Source organism: Grampus griseus (assembly GCF_964374135.1).
Source record: "Grampus griseus genome assembly, chromosome: 18".
Lineage (NCBI taxonomy): Eukaryota > Metazoa > Chordata > Mammalia > Artiodactyla > Delphinidae > Grampus > Grampus griseus.
Genome location: NC_139012.1, coordinates 65,671,055 through 65,692,590, shown reverse-complemented (window position 1 = coordinate 65,692,590; position 21,536 = coordinate 65,671,055). Strand labels below are relative to the sequence as shown.

At 35.6% G+C, this 21,536-nt stretch overlaps 1 protein-coding gene across 1 annotated transcript in view; it reads left to right on the top strand.

Annotated features, from left to right (window-relative positions):
• Nucleotides 1-9,653, top strand: part of COG6 (component of oligomeric golgi complex 6) — a 62,034-nt gene extending 52,381 nt beyond the window's left edge. The window contains exon 19 of the mRNA XM_082675894.1: nt 7,284-9,653. Coding sequence (XP_082532020.1) covers nt 7,284-7,431 — 148 coding nt within the window. The 3' untranslated portion in view covers nt 7,432-9,653. The remainder of the gene's footprint in view (nt 1-7,283) is intronic.
• Nucleotides 9,654-21,536: the final 11,883 nt, after the last annotated feature.

Below are 21,536 nucleotides of genomic sequence, written 5' to 3'. Positions count from 1 at the left end.
GATGGGCATTTAGGTTGCTTCCATGACCTGGCTATTGTAAATAGTGCTGCAATGAACATTGGGGTGCATGTGTCTTTTTGAATTATGGTGTTATCTGGGTATATGCCCAGTAGTGGGATTGCTGTGTCATATGGTAATTCTATTTTTAGTTCTTTAAGGAACCTCCATACTGTTCTCCATAGTGTCTGTATCAATTTACGTTCCCAACAGTGCAGGAGGGTTCCCTTTTCTCCACACCCTCTCCAGCATTTGTTGTTTGTAGATTTTCTGATGATGCCCATTCTAACTGGTGTGAGGTGATACCTCATTGCAGTTTTGATTTGCATTTCTCTAAGAATTAGTGATGTTGAGCAGCCTTTCATGTGCTTCTTGGCCATCTGTATGTCTTCTTTGGAGAAATGTCTATTTAGGTCTTCTGCCCATTTTTGGATTGGGTTGTTTGTTTTTTTAATATTGAGCTGCATGAGCTGTTTATATATTTTGGAGATTAATCCTTTGTCCGTTGACTCGTTTGCAAATATTTTCTCCCATTTTGAGGGTTGTCTTTTCATCTTGTTAATGGTTTCCTTTGCTGTGCAAAAGCTTTGACATTTCATTAGGTCCCATTTGTTTATTTCTGTTTTTATTTCCATTACTCTAGGAGGTGGATCAAAAAAGATCTTGCTGTGATTTATGTCAAAGAGTGTTCTTCCTGTGTTTTCCTCTAAGAGTTTTATAGTGTCTGGTCTTACATTTAGGTCTCTAATCCATTTTGAGTTTATTTGTGTCTGTGGCGTTAGGGAGTGTTCAAATTTCATTCTTTTACATGTAGCTGTCCAGTTTTCCCAGCACCAGTTATTGAAGAGACTGTCTTTTCTCCATTGTATATCCTTGCCTCCTTTGTCATAGATTAGTTGACCATAGGTGCGTGGGTTTATCTCTGGGCTTTCTATCTTGTTCCATTGATCTATGTTTTTTTTGTGTGCCAGTACCATATTGTCTTGATTACTGTAGTTTTGTAGTATAGTCTGAAGTCAGGGAGTCTGATTCCTCCAGCTTTGTTTTTTTCCCTCAAGACTGCTTTGGCTATTTGGGGTCTTTTGTGTCTCCATAAAAATTTTAAGATTTTTCGTTCTGGTTCTGTAAAAAATGCCTTTGGTGATTTGATAGGGATTGCATTGAATCTGTAGATTGCTTTGGGTAGTGTAGTCATTTTCACAATATTGATTCTTCCAATCCAAGAACATGTTATATCTCTCCATCTGTTGCTGTCATCTTTAATTTCTTTCATCAGTATCTTATAGTTTTCTGCATACAGGTCTTTTGTCTCCCTAGGTAGGTTTATTCCTAGGTATTTTATTCTTTCTGTTGCAATGGTAAATGGGAGTGTTTCCTTAATTTCTCTTTCAGATTTTTCATCATTAGTGTATAGGAATGCAAGAGATTTCTGTGCATTAATTTTGTATCCTGCAACATTACCAAATTCATTGATTAGCTCTAGTATTTTTCTGGTGGCATCTTTAGGATTCTCTATGTATAGTATCATGTCATCTGCAGTGACAGTTTTAGTTATTTTTCAATTTGTATTTCTTTTTCTTCTCTGGTTGCCGTGGCTAGGACTTCCAAAACTGTGTTGAATAATAGTGGTGAGAGTGGAAATCCATGTCTTGTTCCTGATCTTAGAGGAAATGCTTTCAGTTTTTCACCATTGAGAATGATGTTTGCTGTGAGTTTGTCATATATGGCCTGTATTATGTTGAGGTAGTTTCCCTCTATGCCCACTTTCTTGAGAGTTTTATCATAAACAGGTGTTGAATTTTGTCAAAAGCTTTTTCTGCATCTATTGAGATGATCATATGGCTTTTATTCTTCAATTCGTTAATAGGGTTATCCCATTGATTGGTTTGCATATATTGAAGAATCCTTGCATCCCTGGGATAAATCCCACTTGATCATGGTGTATGATCCTTTTAATGTGTTGTTGGATTCTGTTTGCTAGTATTTTGTTGAGGATTTTTGCATCTATATTCATCATTGATATTAGTCTGTAATATTCTTGTTTTCTAGTATCTTTGTCTGGTTTTGGTAGCAGGGTGATGGTGGCCCCGTAGAATGAGTTTGGGAGTGTTCCTTCCTCTGCAATTTTTGGAAGAGTTTGAGAAGGATGGGTGTTAGCTCTTCTCTAAATGTTTGACAGAATTCACCTGTGAAGCCATCTGGTCCTGGACTTTTGTTTGTTGGAAGATTTTTAAATCACAGTTTCACTTTCATTACGTGTGATTTGTCTGTTCATATTTTGTATTTCTTCCTGGTTCAGTCTTGGAAGGTTATACCTTTCTATGAATTTGGCCATTTCTTCCAGGTTGTCCATTTTATTGGCACACAGTTGCTTGTAGTAGTCTCTTAGGATGCTTTGTATTTCTGTGGTGTCTGTTGTAACCTTTTCCTTTTCATTTCTAATTTTATTGATTTGAGTCCTCTCCCCCTTTTTCTTGATGAGTCTGGCTAATGGTTTGTCAATTTTGTTTACCTTCTCAAAGAACCAGCTTTTAGTTTTATTGATCTTTGCTATTGCTTTCTTTGTTTCTATTTCATTTATTTCTGCTCTGATCTTTATGATTTCTTTCCTTCTGCTAGCTTTGGGTTTTGTTTGTTCTTCTTTCTCCCGTTCCTTTAGTGTAAGGTTAGATTGTTTATTTGAGATTTTTCTTGTTTCTTGAGGTAGGCTTGTATAGCTATAAACTTCCCTCTTAGAACTGCTTTTGCTGCATCCCATAGGTTTTGGATCGTTGTGTTTTCATTGTCATTTGTCTCTAGGTATTTTTTGATTTCTTCTTTGATTTCTTCAGTGATCTCTTGGTTATTTGGTAATGTATTGTTTAGCCTCCATGTGTTTGTGCTTTTTATGTTTTTTTTCCCTGTAATTCTTTTCTAATCTCATAGCGTTGTGGTCGGAAAAGATGCTTGGTATGATTTCAGTTTTCTTAAATTTATTGAGGCTTGATTTGTGACCCAAAATGTGATCTATCCTGGAGAATGTTCTGTGCGCACTTGAGAAGAAAGTGTAATCTGCTGTTTTTGGATGGAATGTCGTATAAATATCAATTAAATTTATCTGGTCTGTTGTGTCATTTAAAGCTTATGTTTCCTTATTTATTTTCATTTTGGATGATCTGTCCATTTGTGTAAGTGAGGTGTTAATGTCCCCCACTATTATTGTGTTACTGTCGATTTCCTCTTTTATAGCTGTTAGCAGTTGCCTTATATATTGAGGTGCTCCTGTGTTGGGTGCATATATATTTATAATTGTTATATCTTCTTCTTGGATTGATCCGTTGATCATTATGTAGTGTCCTTCCTTGTCTCTTGTAACATTCTTTATTTTAAAGTCTATTTTATCTGATACGAGTATTGCTACTTCAGCTTTCTTTTGATTTCCATTTGCATGGAATATCTTTTTCTATCCCCTCACTTTGAGTCTGTATGTGTCCGTAGGTCTGAAGTGGGTCTCTTGTAGACAGCATATATATGGGTCTTGCTTTTGTATCCAGTCAGCAAGCCTGTGTCTTTTGGTTGTAGCATTTAATCCATTCATGTTTAAGGTAATTATCGATATGTATGTTCCTATGACCATTTTCTTAATTGCTTTGGGTTTGTTTTTGTAGGTCCTTTCTTTTCTTGTGTTTCCCACTTAGAGAAGTTCCTCTAGCATTTGTTGTAGAGCTCGTTTGGTGGTGCTGAATTCTCTTAGCTTTTGCTTCTCTGTAAAGCTTTTGATTTCTCCATAGAATCTGAGTGAGATCCTTGCTGGGTAGAGTAATCTTGCTTGTAGGTTCTTCCCTTTCATCACTTTAAGTATATCATGCCACTTCCTTCTGGCTTATAGAGTTTCTGCTGAGAAATCAGCTGTTAACCTTATGGGAGTTCCCTTGTATGTTATTTGTCATTTTTCCCTTGCTGCTTTCAATAATTTTTCTTTATCTTTAATTTTTGCCAGTGTGATTACTGTGTTTCTTGGCATGCTTTTCCTTGGGTTTATCCTCTATGGGACTCTCTGCGCTTCCTGGACTTGGGTGGCTATTTCCTTTCCAGTGTTAGGGAAGTTTTCTATTATAATCTCTTCAAATACTTTCTCTGGTCCTTTCTCTCTCTCTTCTCCTTCTGGGACCCCTATAATGCATATGTTGTTGCATTTAATGTTGTCCCAGAGGTCTCTTAGGCTGTCTTCATTTCTTTTCATTCTTTTTTCTTTATTTTTTTCCACAGCAGTGAATTCCACCATTCTGTCTTCCAGGTCACTTATCCGTTCTTCTGCCTCAGTTAATATGCTGTTGATTCCTTCTAGTGTAGTTTTCATTTCAATTATTGTTCATCTCTGTTTGTTTGTTCTTTAATTCTTCTAGGTCTTTGTTAAACATTTCTTACATCTTCTCGATCTTTGTCTCCATTCTTTTTCCGAGGTCCTGGATCATCTTCACTATCATTATTCTGAATTCTTTTTCTGGAAGGTTGCCTGTCTCCACTTCATTTAGTTTTTTTTCTGGGGTTTTATCTTGTTCCTTCATCTGGTACATAGCCCTCTGCCTTTTCATCTTGTCTTTCTGTGAATGTGGTTTTTGTTCCACAGGCTGCAGGATTGTAGTTCTTCTTGCCTCTGCTCTCGCCTCTGGATTTTAAAAAATGTGTTTAATATTCATTATTGTACCTTATTCTGATTTTAAACTTCTTGTGAGGAGGAGTAGCCCTGTTTTTGTATTCCTTATGTAGTATAAGTATACACTGTGTTCAGACTGAGTATAGATCTTAGAGTATGAGGTGTGAGTAATGAATGCCTTATACACCTCCAGAAATCTTACTGCTTTTTGAGGGGGAGGTAGAGGGATGGGCTGGGAATTTGGGGCTGGTAGATGCAAACGATTACATTTAGAATGGGTAAACAACAAAGTCCAAGTTTATAGCACAGAAAATTATATCCAGTCTCCTGGGATAAACCATAATGGAGAAGAATATTAAAAAAAGAATCTATGTGTAAATGTCACTGTGCTGTATAGCAGAGATTGCGACAGCCTTTTAAATCCGCTACACTTCAATAAAAAATAAAATACAACAATTCAAATAAAACATCTTACTGCTTTTAGTAAAGAACTAAAAGTGCTGTAGCTAAAAATCCATTATTTAAAGTACCAGGGATGTAATGTACAACATGATAAATATAATTAACACTGCTGATTATATATGAAAGTTGTTAAGAGTAAATCCTAAAAGTTGTCATCACAAGAAAAAAATTTTTATTTCTTTAATTTTCAACCTATATGAGATGATGGATGTTCACTAAAGTTATTGTGATAATCATGAATGATGGATGTAAATCAAATCATTATGTTGTACACCTTATACAGTGCTGTATGTCAATTATATCTCAGTAAAACTGGTATAAAAAAGATAAATCCATTATTTACCTTCTTGCAAAATGGGTATCAAATGTATAGTTAACAAGTTTTCCAAATGCTAGTTAGAGTATTTTCAGCTGTATCATTTATGGAAAATAATTTTTATGTCATTTTGATGCATTTATTGTTAGGCTCAGTTAATTACAGGAATGATCACTAATCAACAGATTAAAAAAATATCTCAAAGCCTCATCTGGATAAGTAGTTTTCCAAACCAGTTTCTACCGTCCTCCCTTCCAACAAAAAGGTAGTACAGCCAATAGCATTACTCCACTCTGCTCAGAAAATTGACTCAGTGTATCTTCCTTCTACCCAGTCTCATTTTGGGAGCTTTAGCAATTTGGGGACAATGTTAGGTTGCTCCAGCAAATCAAAGTTGCTTAAATCAAGAGTCTGAGACCCCATGGGAACAGTGTGCTGATGACTCGAGATCCAAGTGGACTCCCCTTCTCTTTCCATCTAACTAGTTTTGTTCTTTTTTGGACCACAGATCCACTTATTTCTGCAGATAATTTTACAAATGTATTAGTTTGCTCATGGATGTTCTAAAAACGGATTATTTCTAGCTCAGAAGATCAGAGAGGCTTCTTGGATGAGAGAGTACATTTTTACTGAGAATTAAGGGCGTTTAAAGTGGGTGAGACGGACATTCTATGCAAATGGAGGTATGTGAGTAAGCAAGGGAATTGAGGTCAGGAAGAGCAGGGCAGATAGAACAGTCAGTCAGGAGCCGTGCTGGATTGCAGCATTAGAGTAGTGATGCAGAAGGTGTTATAAAGGGTTCTGAGTGATAGGGTAAGGAATTTTGACTTCTCTGAAGCCAGAAGAAGCCATGGAACCTCCTTGAAGAAAGGCCCTGGGTAGGGGAGAGACACGATAAAAGGTTTGCTTTAGAAAGATTAATCTACGAGCAGTGCTCATGATACATTAAATGGGGGACAGACTGGATGGGGGAAGACCGGGTAGGAGTTTTTCTTAGATACTCCAGGCAAGAAAAGTTTGTTAGGGCCTGAACTGAGGTGATGAGACATAGTTATGCCATTGACAGAAGCAGGAGACATAAGAGAAGTAGGTTTGGGAGTAAAGCTTTAAAGACACATTTTTAATTTAGTTATAAAAATCAGAAAAAGATGTTTTCATCAGTAGGTATATAGAAATAGAAGTAGCTGGGGATGCCGAAGTAAATGTCATGAAAACATAAGGGGTTAATGCAGATTTAATGAGCCCAGTGTTATTTTTTTCTAAAAACATTTGCTTCAGTTTATTTAAAACTATTTCTATTCTTTTATGTACTTATGTAGAAATGCGTATTTGAAAATGCTGTGATTTGTTGTAGGCAAGTGTCACGTTTTTGCGAGAGAGAAGAAATCTAGGAGATATGGTTGTTAGTGTAGGAGCTGTAGGTGAAAGGACAGTATATTGTAAGTTATTCTGAGATTTGAAGTATTGAGAAATTTGAATAATTATAAGTCTCTTTAAGGTTGATGTGTTATCAGTCATGTTTTCAAAATCAGCACATTCATGGTGGGTCACGGTTTCTGTTTCTTGTTTAGTAATCCACGGTATATCAGGCGCTGTTCTAGCCCTAAAGATAAGGCAGTGAACAAAACACAGCTCCTGCCCTCCTGCAACCTGCGTACTAATGGAGAAGATTTAATAAAGAAATAATAAATATAAAGAAACCTTTTATCCCCAAACCAAAATGACTAACTCATGTAGCTGTACAGTGGTTGTAATAATATATGTGTGATAATTACGAAAACGAAATTCGTCGGTTCAGGCATGGAGCCTTCTTACAGTGCTTGGTGTTTCATTCTCAGATTATGTGTTCACATTCTGTTTGTTTGTCAATAGAGAGCAGATCATAAAACAGTCTACAGAATTAGTCTGCAGAGCCTATGGTGAAGTGTATGCAGCTGTGATGAATCCAGTCAATGAATACAAAGATCCAGAGAGCATTCTACACCGATCGCCGCAGCAAGTGCAGACACTTCTCTCCTGATTGTCTTAGAATGTGTTAGCAAAACATTGCATTCCTAAAACACTGAAGGTTTTCTTGGTTTTTAGTCTGTTAATCTTTACTTTGAAATTTGATGGTTACAGTTTTCTTTGTATCATAAGAATGCAGCTCCCAATAATTGCTTTGCTTTGGTCACAGTAAAGTGAAAGTAAGTAACACGTGTTGACCTGAGTTGGCATTGCTCTGTGTCTGCACTCCACGTCTCTCCAGCCCTGCAGTTCCCCTCAATTCTGGAATATAAATATGTGGGGAAAGAGTAGTGTGAGAGGTTTGAGGGATTTTTCTTTTTTACAAGATTAGTTCTAAATTAACTGTACATTAAAAAATTATCTAAACTTAGGAATTAGTTCGAAGATAGGACCTAATAAATATCTCTTTACTTAAAGATTCATTTGCTTTTTTGCTAGATACTGTGAGTAGGTATACTTAAACTGAGGAGCAGAAATGTACATTCAGCAAAAATAGGAAAAGAGAGAAGTAATTTAAAGGTGGCTTCTACTCTGTGTCTGCCCTAGACTGAATTCAAGGCGAAGTTCGGCACTTCATATGGGATGTAGGCATCCTGTGCTTCGTGTAAATCTAGTGTTTAAAAAAGAATACTTGTGGTACAATGTGGACTCTAACTTCAACACACTTTGGTGTTCAAACCAAAGAAACAAGGTATACTCTAACCCTGCAGGAAAAAGGCCAGAGTAGCGATTGCTAATTGACGTTATGTCTAGCCTTATGGTGGCCCCTTGTTTGGGCTCTGACTTTAGAACCGTACCAAGAGTAAGATTCAGAATCACTGTTTTTGTTTTTGTTTTTTAAAAAACAAAAAATCTAAATGTGTTTGATGTGACTTGACTTTGACTTTGTTGGTAAGACTTTGAGGACAGATTTTTATTAGCAAAATATCTTAATTTCTGGGCTTCCCTGGTGGCACAGTGTTTGAGAGTCCGCCTGCCGATGCAGGGGACACGGGTTCGTGCCCCGGTCCGGGAAGATCCCACATGCCGCGGAGCGGCTGAGCCCGTGAACCATGGCCGCTGAGCCTGTGCGTCCGGAGCCTGTGCTCCACAATGGGGGAGGCCACGACAGTGAGAGGCCTGCGTACCGCAAAAGAAAAAAAAAAATCTTAATTTCTGGTAAATCCATAAAAAGAGCTAAGTCTCTAAATTATATGTGAGAAAATGAGGCATAAGGAAAAAATTGACTAGGTTAAAATATTTTGAAAAGTAGTAAGATAAAATTACTATTTATATAGCAAATACAGAATATATAACAAATCAGTATTTACAGAACATGGTGTGTTCATCTGTCTGAAATATGATTTTTTTGGAGCAAGAGTGATTGATTATATATCATCTCTTTTGGTATTTAATCTGTATTTTTAGTCTTTTTCCTTCAATGAGTATATGTGATATATAAAAGATAGAAAATAAAGTATGATATAAATCAAGAGCTTAAATTTTATATAATTTATATCTACTGTGAGAAAAGATTGCTTACTTACCATTAGTGATTTCCTTTGATTTCTAGGAAAAAGGTATATTTAGCTTTTTACTTAATTTTTTCAAATAAAATATTAAACTGTTTTTAGAGTAGCAATCATTGCAGTATTTTTATACATTGTATCAGTGTGTTTTTAGAAAATATGCTAATAGGAAAGAAAGTACAATATAGGGCCAAATTGAGATAACCAATGGAAGATTGATGAGCAGAATGTGGTATCAGTGTGATCTTGAAAACTTAATTAAAATAAATGATTGTAAGTGTTAATTCATTAGCTTAACACTGCATTTGCTATTTACTTCGTAGTTTGCATCTTGAACTGTTTTGAGATGGCGTAAGTATAACCTTAGGTAATGCGTGTCAGCCTTTCCTTCAGAGAGAAAAGGTATTTGCCTGACCAAAACCCTCTCTGGTTGGACGTTTCCATTTCTTTCTTTGTGCTTGTACTTGGAACAGGTGAATGTTATCTGAGAAAAATCACACAAATAGACTGACTTTTTAAATTCATGATCACAGTCTTCAAATGGCACTCAATATTGCTTTGTAGTTCTACTCCGTCTCTGGTAAACTCACCTCCCCACTTTTCAAGATGACTTTTCCACCCTCACTTAGTGAATGACCTTCGTAATTCATTGAGAAAACAGCTGGTAGGCTAATCTCCTGCATTTTTCTACCCTCATATATTGCACTCATCTTCATCTTTCCTCCTTTTGTGCTGGAGACAGTGTCCCTCCTCCTGTGACAGGCTGTTCCCTTCCTCTGGACTCTGGATTCCATTCTGTCACCTTCTCAGAGACGTTTCTGAGTTATCCGTCTCTTTTGCTTCAGCAACTTGTGACTTCTCTGTAGGATTATTCTCGACAGCATACACAGTGCTCTAGTGTTGATAGTATTTTTTAAAACTTTCCACCTCCCAGATCCTCACACCTCCATTTCTCTGCTGCTTTTTTTAATGATCGTCTATGCATGCTGTCTTATATTTCTGCTGCCGTTATGTCTTAAATTAGCCCCATATGGCTTCAGCATCACCACTACAACACAACTAACCCTGATGAGATCGCCATAGTATTATATGTTGTCAAGTCCAATGGATTCTTCTCATTCCTTATTTTATTAAACTTTCAATAGCATTCCACACACTTATGTCTGAAATACTATACTTCCTAGGCTTTCACAGCACAACTTTCTGCTAGTTTTCCTTCCAGTTCATTAGCCAAACCCCTCTCAACCTCCTTCCCTGGTTCTTTTGCCTCTTTGTGACCTTTAAAAGTTCGCATACTCTAGGGCTTGATCCTCAAATTTTTTTCCTTGCCTTAGGAGTTTTTTATTGTCTCACTATAGCCTGGCCTTTTCTGACTGCTATTAGCTCACATCCTTAGGTCTATCCATATAGTGGAATACTCTACAGTAGTGAAAAATGAAGTAATTTCCAAATACATAATGTTGAACAAAAAAAAAAAATTACAGAATAATATAGTATGAGTCCATTTATAGAATTAAAAAAAAAGATAAAACAAATTTATACATTCATGGATACACATGTGGTAAAGCTATAAGGAAATATAGGAAATGATGTGGAATTCAAGATTATCTCACAGGATCTTTAGAAGTTACTAATGTTCTATTCTTACAATGGAGTGTTGGTATATGTATATTCATTTTGTTAGTTTCTAAAATTTACATATATGTGACGTGAACTCTTGTCTATATATTCCACAATTTTAAAAAGAGTTTTAAAAAATTGTTTAACACGGCCTGGGATAAAGTTAGAACTCAGTATGTGTTAGCTAATATTTTTCATTGTGCTTGTTATTAAACACATTTATTAAGTGCCAACTGGGGCAGGCTCTGTGATAAGCAACAAGGTTTTAAAAGACCACTAAAATGTGCTTCTGTCATTGAATTCCCTGTCTTGCACAGATATCACATGTATTATAAGTAGACACAATGCAGTTTGATACGGCGTTTGTGCATGTAGGTAAGAGGAAAAAATGAACTAACATCATTTTTTATGAAAGCCACATGTATGTACTTGGAGTTGAAGAGGCTGAGAGCATAGAAAAGAAAGTTTTAAAACACAACCATACATTTTAAATTCTTTGATGATCATAATGACTGGGTTACATTAATTAGCTATTTGATTAAGATGCAAAATTGTCTTATAGGTTGGGGACATCAACAAAAACATTGGATTAAGGAATTCCAAAATTCTGCCTCTCCCTAAAAGAAACAATAAAACTGGCCTTCAAAAACTGTCAAGATCAACTTTTTCAGAACGCTAGAAACCAACTAAAAGCTAATAGCAGTTAGATTGTGCTTATTAAAAAACTAAGCAAAACAAGCTGAGTCTCGGCATGCTTTGTGGTATTTTAACTTAGGCTAGTCCTATGCTTTGCTCCCAAACTCCGCAATAGCCTTGAAAATAGCATCCCACGCTTCCTAGTACTGGAGAAAGCAGAATGGACCAGGTTTGCAAAGATTGTCCTTACTTGACATGTCTCATGCCTCCCTGGGAGACCCATTTGAAAAGCTTATTTTTCTCTTGCCTAACTTGGAACTTGCCCAGGGCTAAAGCCACTACCCAGGGGGAGGGGCCAGTTGAGGGGAGGGGCCCGTTGAGGGGAGGACACTTCTCTGCTGCCTGAAGTTAGGACAAATGGTAGACTAAGGTAAAAGCTTGGGAAGAAAAGTTAGAAATGAAATAATAAGGGTTTTGAAACACTCTGACATATTCTTGGCAATCTAGAAATCTAGTGCACATGTCCAGCACTGTGCATGCTCAAGAAGGACCAGAAAGACCCTAAGCACTCACCTCTGGGTAACCTTGAGGCTTCGTGGAAGCAGAAAGTGAAGGCTGAAGCAACGTTAGGAGCTACCTGGCTGAATGTTGAAGGAGTGCCCCAACTCTCACACACAACATCTCAGCAAAGACTGGGAGTTTTTTTGGTTCCAGACATTGAAATCTCTGTCCAGTTATTAGCTGACAACTAAGCTAATGGACCACTTTAACTGGTCACGCACAACAAAGAATATAGATTTTACAAAATTAGTTCAGGAAGGTCACTGAAACATGCAATAACAACCACGAAAGGCACCAACAGCAGACTCTGAGGGATGGGGTGAGAAAATCTGATTTCCCAACAGAATGGGCACATCATAATATTAAAAATGCTCATGCTTCAAGAAGAAAAAAGCAAGGTGCTCAAAGTATGGCCAATACACAGAAGGAAAAAAAGAACAGTCAATAGAAGCTGTCCCTGAGTAAGCCCAGATGTTGGACTTACTAGGCAAAAGACCTTAAAACATCTCTTCTAAATATGTTCAAGGCTGAAAGTAAGTATGAGAACAGTATCTTACCACACACAGAATATCAGTAAAGAGGTGGAAATTTCAAAAAGGATGTTTGTATAGTTATAAATGTATAATCATAAAAATAATTTAGTCCTAATTTTATAAAAATTACAGAAAAGAAACTTCTGCAGTTGAAAAGTTTATTAACTGAAATGAAAAATTCACTATAGGAGTTCATCAGATTTGAGCAGGCAGAAAAAAGTATCAGCAAACTTGAAGATAGGTCAATTGAGATTATCCAGTCTGAGGAATAGAAAGAAAAGAATGAAAGAGAATGAACAGAACCTCAGAGACCTTTGGGATATTATCAACAATATTCACACAATGGGAGTCTCAGAAAGAAAAAATAGGGAAAAAAGGACCAAAAGAATATTTGAAGAAATATTGGCAGGAAACTTTACAAATTTGATGAAAACCTTAACATACACACTCAAATTCACCAAGCTCTATTGTAGGATAAATTCAAAGAAATACACCAAGACACATCACAATCAAACTATCAAAAGGCAAAGACCAAGAAGGAATCTTGAAAGCAAGAGAACTCATCATTTGCAAGTGATCCCCAATAACACCTGATTTCTCATCAGAAACCACAGAGGCCAGAAAGCACTGGATGACATATTCAAAATGGTGGAAGAACAGCTGTTAGAATTCTATATCCAGCAAAACTGTGAAAATATAGGAGAAAGTAAGACAGTCTAAGATAAAAAACAATCATACCATACATGAATGTTTAAGGGTTCTTGAGGCTGAAATGAAAGGGTACTAGACAGTAACTCAAATTAGCAAAGAAATAAAGAAGAGCAAGGAAATACAATATATGGGCAACCCTATAAACCAACTAGATTTAATAGACATCTACAGAACACCCCATCCAGCAACAGAGTATACAGCCCTCTCATGGGCACATGCTGAATTATCTAAGACCACATGTTAGACCACAATACAAGTCTCAGTAAATTTAAAAAGATTAAAGTGTGTTCTCCAGCCACAATGACATGAAATTAGAAATCAATAACAAAAGGAAATTTTGAAAATGAATATGTGGAAATTAAATAGCATACTCTTAAATAACCAATGGGTCAAAGAAGAAATAAGGAAATTAGAGAAAACTTCGAGATAAAAGTTTCGTATTAAACAGCATATCAATTCTTATGGGATACAGCAAAAACTGCTCAGAGGGAAATTTATAGACTACATTAAAGAAAAATAAATTTAAAACCTACCTTTATACCTTAAAAAACTAGGAAAAGAAAAGCAAACAACTGAAAGCAAGAAGAAGGAAATAGTAAAGATTATAGCAGACAGAAAAAATATAGAATAGAGAAGTAACTTATTTCAGCAAATGGATGTGCTAACCATTCTGTAATGCATGTACAGATGTGTTTGAGTACACATGTAAAAAAGATGTTTCAAAAATTGTTTCTTACACAGCATGTTGAAAAGAGTGTTATTTCTGAGAATGTATGGGCTGACCATTGTGTAATGCATGCAGACAGGTGTTTAAAGACATGTAAGAAGAAGTTTCTAGGAGTGCTCCCTGCTCATTGTGTTAAGAATAATGTTATTTCAGTTACTGGATGTGCTGACCATTCAGTATTGCATGTAGAGAGCTGTTTATATATTTAAAAATATAAAATAGGAAAATACAGAACAGAAAAGTTGGTTTTTTGAAAAAAATTTTTTAAAAATTGACTACCCTTTAGCTGGACAAAGAAAAAAAAGACAAAATTACTAAAACCAGATATGAAAAGAAGGGACGTTACTACCTCACAAAAATAAAAATGATAACAATACTACAAATAAATACATGTCAACAGATAATATAGATGAAATGGACAAATACTAAAAAAACAAACTAAACTGACTCAGAAAGAAATAGAAAATCTGAATAGACCTATAGCAAAGAGACTGAGTCAATAATAAAAACACTTCTAATTTTTAAAAAAGCCCAGGACTAGATGTCTTCACTGGTGAATTCTACCAAATGTTTGAAGGATTAACACTAATTCTTATCAAATTCTTCCAAAAAATAGAAGAGCAGGGAGCACATCCTAACATATTCTATGAGCCCAGTATTTGTTATTGGTATGACGAAGCCAGAAAAGGCACCACAAGAAAACTACAGACCAATATCCTTTGTGAATATTGACACAAAATCCTTAACAAAATACTAGCGAACAGAATCTAGCAACATATTAAAGGGTTATATACTATGATTAAGTGGATTTATTCCAGATGCAAGGTCAGTTTAACATGAAAGTTAGTCAATGTTCTATACCATATAAATAGAATAAATGAAGAAAAAAATGCATGATCACCTCAACAGATGCAGGAAAATCTAACACCCTTTCATGCTAAAATAAAGAAACACTCAACAAACCAGGAATAGAAGAGAATTTCTTCAACTGAAAGGACATTTATGAAAAACACACTGCTAACATTGTACTTAGTGATGAAAAACTGAAGACTGCCCCCTGCCAAGATTATGAACAAGATAAAGATGTACACTCTTGCCACTTCTATTCCACATTATACCAGAAATTCTAGCAGAGCAATTAGGTAAGAAAAAATTAATTAAAGACACACACATTGAAAAGGAAGAAGAAACCCTATGTTTATTTGCTGATGATTATGGTCTATATATATTTATATATATATAATACTAAAGAACAAAAAAACCCAAAACTATAAGAATAAACAATGTAGCAACATTGCAGTATACAAGATCAGTATGCAAAAGTCTGTTGTATTTCTAAACATTAGCAGTGAACAATCTGAAAATTAAAAAAACAATTCCATTTATGGTAGCACCACAAAGAATAAAATACTTAGTAGATTTAACCAAGGAAGTGAAATACTTTTCCACTGAAAACTACAATACCCTATTGAAAGAAATTAAAGGTGCCCTAAATAAATGGAAAGACATTTCATGTTCATGGATTGGAAGACTAAAGATTGTTAAGATGGCAGTATTCCCCAAATTGATCTATAGATTCAATGCAACCTCTATCAAAATTCCATCTGCCTTTTTGTGTTCCAGAAATAGACAGGCTGATTCTAAAATTCATATGGCCATACGGGGGACCTTGAATAGCCAAAACAATCTTGAATCTTCCCAGTTTCAAAACTTGTTACAATGCCACAGTAATCGAAACAGTGTGATAGTAGCATAAGGATAGACATACAGTTCAGTGGAACAATTTAGAGTTCAGAAATAAATCCATGCATCCATCATCAACTGATTTTTTTACAAGGCTGCCAAGACCATTCAATGGGGAAAGAACAGTCTTTTTAACAAATGGCACTGGAACAACTGGAAAACCACATGGAAAAGATTGAAGCTGGACCTATATCTCATACCATATCCAAAAATCAACTCAAAATCAAAGATCTAAATGTAAAAGCTAAAAACTAAAACTCTGAGAAGGAAACATAGGTGTAAATCTTTGTGGCCTTGTATTAAGCAACAAGTTTTCGTCTTTTATACAATAATGGATTTTTAAATAAAAATATGAGTAAAATGTAGAGTCACATAATGTTGAATACTTGCAGTAGGTCAGTTTATTTTTCCTATTAGTTAAATATGCTGTTAACAATTATAAATAGATAGGCCTACATATGGTTACTTTTGGTCTATAGTTGTATTTAAGCACAACTATTTGGAAAATGCATACTTATTCCTCCTCAGAGAGAATGTGCTTTTGGAAATGGATAATATAATTATGTATTTTTATGGATCCAAATATAAAACTACCATAAATTGGCTATGAAATGAATGTAATAATCATATTAATAACGGCATGCCAGCCTATCAAATTCAACTAACATTAATGCCAGTGAATATTAAAAAATAAAAACTTTCCTAGCACTGATAATGTAATAAGTAAAAATAAATTGTACTAAGTTTATAAAAATGAGATGAATTGAGGGAAAATTTTGATAGGGCCAAAAATATCCATATGAAATATTTGCTTGCTCTGAGGGGATATATCATTTTTTGACAAAGTGTTTTGTCATTGTGTATTTTAAACAGGGAAAGTCCAAGCCAATCTAGAGTTTTCAAAGTTTATAGCTTGGCCACCAGGAAATTAATGTACTTGAGTATGCTCTTTATTTCCATTAATGTCAAGATCTGAAATTCCCCTGGAACAAGCATTAGTTTTTTGCCCACTAACTGCAAAATGACAAGGAGCAAGAGTGATTTTCCTTATGCAAGCCATCATCAAAAGTTGGGTCTCCTGTGTAGAGCCCAGCCTTTCTACGGGTGTCATATGTATGAGCCTAGTCTGCAGGATTCAGACAAGAGCTGGCTACTGTTGCTAGCCAGACCTCTGATGGAACATAAAATGGTAATGGGGATTGAGCTGAGGTAGAAAAATGCACTTGCCTTAGAAGCCGCGTCTCAAAAAGGAAACCAAAGATTTGATTAATATTCCACAGACTTGTAATATGTATTTAATAGCAGATCAGGAATCTTTCTTGCTTAACAACTGTATTAGTTCCTTTTCATAAACAAAGATGTAAGCAAAGCATTCGAAAGCCAAAAGGCTGTCGTTAAAAACAAAAGTCAACAACAAGAAGAAAAACATCAAGTTACCCTGCTTTTATTCTGAATCTTACAAAGAAGAAAATCACTTATCCACTGAGTAGTAACAGGTTAAGGTAATGAATCATACAATATTAAACCATGATGGAATTTGCAGAAACCAAAAATGTGGAAATTCACTCTTATGATTTCCCGAAAGACTCTCTTTTTGCAAGTGGTAAATCATTAGCAGTGGTGTTGCTCTTGGTAACCGCAGGTCCTAAGGGATGGTGCAGAATTAGTATTGCTTCCTACTTTCTGTATGTCATCATGGTGGGGTGAGGCTAGTGCCATCTCTGTCATATATCTAATTTCCACATATGTGGATACATTTCTGGATCTTTGTTGCATTCTTCTCATGGGTGTATTTATTCCTGCACCAATAACTGCTACTTGAATTGTCAGAGCTTTATAATAAATCTTGATATCAGGTAGGGTGTTCCATTTTATTTTCTTCATCTAGAGTGCTTTGGGCGTTCTTGGCTTTTAGCTATTTCACTTAGATTTTAGAATCAACTTTATATTTCTCAAACAGCAGTTGGGAATATGGTTGTGATTACTTTGAATCTATATATAAATTTGGATAGAATGAATATCTCTATGATCTTAAATAATTCAATTTGTGAACCTGTTGAATTTTCCCTGTTTATTCAGGGTAGGGTTAGTGTCCCTTAGAAAAACTTTTATAATTTTCTCCATATAAATCTAAGAAAATTTTGTTATATTTTTTTCCTAAGAAACTTAACAATTCTTGTTTATAGTGTAAGTGGTATCTATTTTTAAGTTACATTTTTAAATTATTGGTTGCTGTATATAGAAATGGAATTGATTTTTGTGTGTTGATTACATTAGATCCAAGCATTAACTAACTTTTTATTTCTGATGATTTTACTTTGGGTTTTCTGTATAGACATTTATATTATTTGAGACTAGATGACACTTTTGTTTCTTTCTTTGCAATCTATAAGCCCTTTATTTCTTTTCCTTGCCTTAATGTGCTGACTACAACCTCTAGCACGATGTAACTAATAGCAATGATAATAGACACTTAATTCTGATTTTAAAGGTAATGCTTGCAGTATCTCACCACTAAGAATTAGGTTTTTAGTTGATTAATCAGAGAGGAAGTTCTTTGTATTCTTACATGCTCTTAGTTATTAATTATGAATAAGTGTTGAATTTTATTAAGTGACTTTCAGAATCTATTGAGATGTGCATGTGGCTTTTTTCTTTTACTTTTAAATCTGGTAAATGACATTTATATTTTTTCTGATGATAAAGAACTCTTGCATTCCTGGGATAATCCTAAATTGATCATATTATTTTCTCTTTTTGTATAAACCACTGGATTTAGTTTTGTTTATTTTTGTATGTTGACTAGTGACCTTGCTAAATTTACCAATTAATTCTAAATTTTATCTGTAGATTCTTTTGTAAACTTTATCCATGCATTCCATCACATAGTCGGTGATTAATGGGAGTTTTGATTCTTCTTTTAATTTTTCTAGCTCTATGGTACTGTATAATGTTTAACCAGTATGATGTTACAGTGTTGAATAGAAGCGGTGAGGGTAGTCACCCTTGTCACCCTTGACTACCCTTTAGAGGATAGTCACCCTTCTAAAATGTGGGGAAGGAGGGAAAGCTTTCACTAGTAGATATTTTGTAGATAAGCTTTATCAAATTAATAAAGTTCACTTCTGTTCTAATTACTTTAAATTATGAATGAGTATTGAATATTATCAAAAAATTTTTTTTCTCTATTTAGATAACCATATGGTACCCCTCCCCATTATTTGCTTAATGTGGAGAATTTCAAATGTCAAAATAACCTTGCCTTCCTGGAATAAATCCAGTGGGCATAATGTACAATCTCTTTCTATATATCTCTTGATTTGTTTTATTAATATTCTATTTAGAATTTTTGCATCATGTTCATGAGAGATTGCTCTGTAATTTTCCTTTTTTTTCAATGTCCTTGTCAGGTTTTGGTAACCAAACCTCATAAAACTAAGTGGGACGTGTTTTCCCTTTTTCTCTTGTCTGGAATAGTTTGTGTAAAATTGTTATTACTTCTTCCTTAAATGTTTAGAAGAATTCCAGGTGAAACCAGCTTACCTGGTGTTGTCTTTGTGGAAAGGGTTTAAATTGCAGGATTAGTTTTAAAAATAGATACGGGACTATGCATATGGTCTATTTCTTCTTGTGTTAGTTTTGATGAATTCTGTTTTTCAAGGTATATGTCCATTTCATCTAAATGTATTGTCATCCTCTTATCTTTTGTAATGTCTGTGGACCTGGTAATAGTAATTTGTGTTTTCTTTATTTCTTTTTTTGTTTCCTTCTTAGTCTTGCTAAGAGTTATGGACTTTGCTAGTCTTGTCAGAGAATCTGTTTTTGATGTGATTGATTATGTTTGTTTTCTATTTTGTTGGTTTTTTTCCTTATCTGTATTATATCCTTCCTACTACTTTATTGGTATTTTATTTGCTCTTCTTCTTCTACCTTCTGTTTTTTTGGCCATGCTGCTCAGTTTGCAGGATCTTAGTTCCCTGACTGGGATCCAACCCGTGCCCCCTACAGTGGAAGCGTGGAGTCCTAACCACTGGGCCACCGGGGAATTCCCTTTTTCTACCTTCTTGAAGTGGAAGTTGTATCATCAGTTTTCAAATTTTCTTCTTTTGTAATATATTCACTTAAATATGTTCATCTGTATTTCCTTCTAACACAGACTTAGCTATATCCATAACTTTTATGTCATATTTTTATTATCTTTCACTTCAGAGTATTCTCTCGTTTCCATTGTGATTTCTTTTTTGACTCATGAATTATTTAGAAATGTATTTACAAATATATGAAGACTTCCTAGTTATCTTTTTATTATTGATTTTGAGCTTAATTCTACCGTAGCCAGGAAATATATACTGTATATCAGTCCTTCTATATTTGTTCATACTTGCTTTAGGGTCCAGCATATGACCTATTTCAGTGAACGATATCCCCCTTACACTTGAAAATGATGTGTTCTGTAGTTACTGGGTGCAGCGTTCCACATGTGTTAAGAGGATAAACATTGTTCATCTTGTGCAGATCATCTGTAGTCATGATGTTTGATCTGCATGTTGTCTCAGCTACTGAGAGAGATTTAAAAACAAAATTTTTAACTGTGATCGTGGATTGGCTTATATTTCTTTTTAGTTTTGTCAGTTTATGTTTTATATGCTTTGAAGCTATTTCTCAATATTTAAATTTTATTCATTATAATTTTTTCTTTGAACCATTAGTTACTTAGAAGTACATTATTTGCATTTTTGCTATTAAAGTTTTTAGCAAGGGAATGAGGCAATAAAATTTATTTCTTAAAAAGAAATATTGATGATGATGTCGATTTCCTTCTGCCATGCCCCTTGGGCATCCACTGGCTGTGTCCTACTCCACAGTTATAAACGTAAACTACGGACTCACCAATTAAGCTGATGTATGAACTAGTGGCAGCACCAGTCACTATGCTCCCATGATAAATTCAGCTAAATCCTCACGTTTGTATTGTTCACTCCTGTCCTTCTCTCTCAGACCCTGGGTTGGGTGATGTGGATTCTGTTGGCTTTTACTGGTGTTTGAATACTAGCCTATGACTTTAATCTCTAAGAGATCTTGATGTCTTATATACTAATCTGATTTAATTGACCAAAACGACCTCATCTCAAAGTGAGTTATGGTAAATAAAAACGTTAACAAGTATAAGCAAATATATCACACTGGTTTCCAGCTCCCAGTTTTTTGAGATAATAAAATGTGAATCCTTTTTATCACTGAACGTTGCAATATTCATTGTAGATGGTTTTTCTTGAACAAAATAAGGAGGCAGTTTTCTTGTTTGGTGGACATTCTGCTATTTATAAAATCTTCCATAACCTGAAGCATACACGTAATGTAAAATTCAGTTTGGTTTATATCCAATAGCTTCTGAGAGTTTTCCATGGACTTTTGGTGGTCGGCAAAGGACTTATTGGAATAGAAGTATCACAGCTTCTGTGCTGTGTGCAGATGCTTACTGAGTGTGATGAAGGAATCATTCTCTATCTAACTGAGCACATATTCTGAGCAATTAGGCCAAGTGCCAAAACCATTAAGGCTCAAATGCCAAGTGCCTGTAGAGAGGGTTCTGTTACTGGATTTAGCAACCAACCCCTGGCTCACTTACCAGAGGGGGGCACTCCAGGCTTCCTGATCGCCGTGCCAGCCTGGCTGAGACTCAGCAGCTGTCACCCGGCTGCTGCTGGCTTCTACACGCTCTCCCCATCGCTGCCTCTGTCCCCCCTCTTCTTGCCCATCTGCCCTCCATGTGGCTGCCACTTGAGTGGTGGGCGCACAGTTGGAGGCACCTTACAAGTTGAGTCATGACACCAGCTGACACATTGCATTCACCTTTCCAGTGCCTCCATACCCCGCAAGCCCCTTCTACAGCTTGGCAGCTTGAAAGGAAAGGATTGCCAATTCCTGTTTCATAACATTTCAAGGGCTCCATTCTGAGTCTCTGGAGTATCCTGGCACTCAAGGAAACCGAGCACGGGGGCGGGAGAGGGAGAGCCACACGGGAAATTATGGACATCCAGGCAAGCCCTGGCCTGCACCCAACAAAACCTGGGGAGAC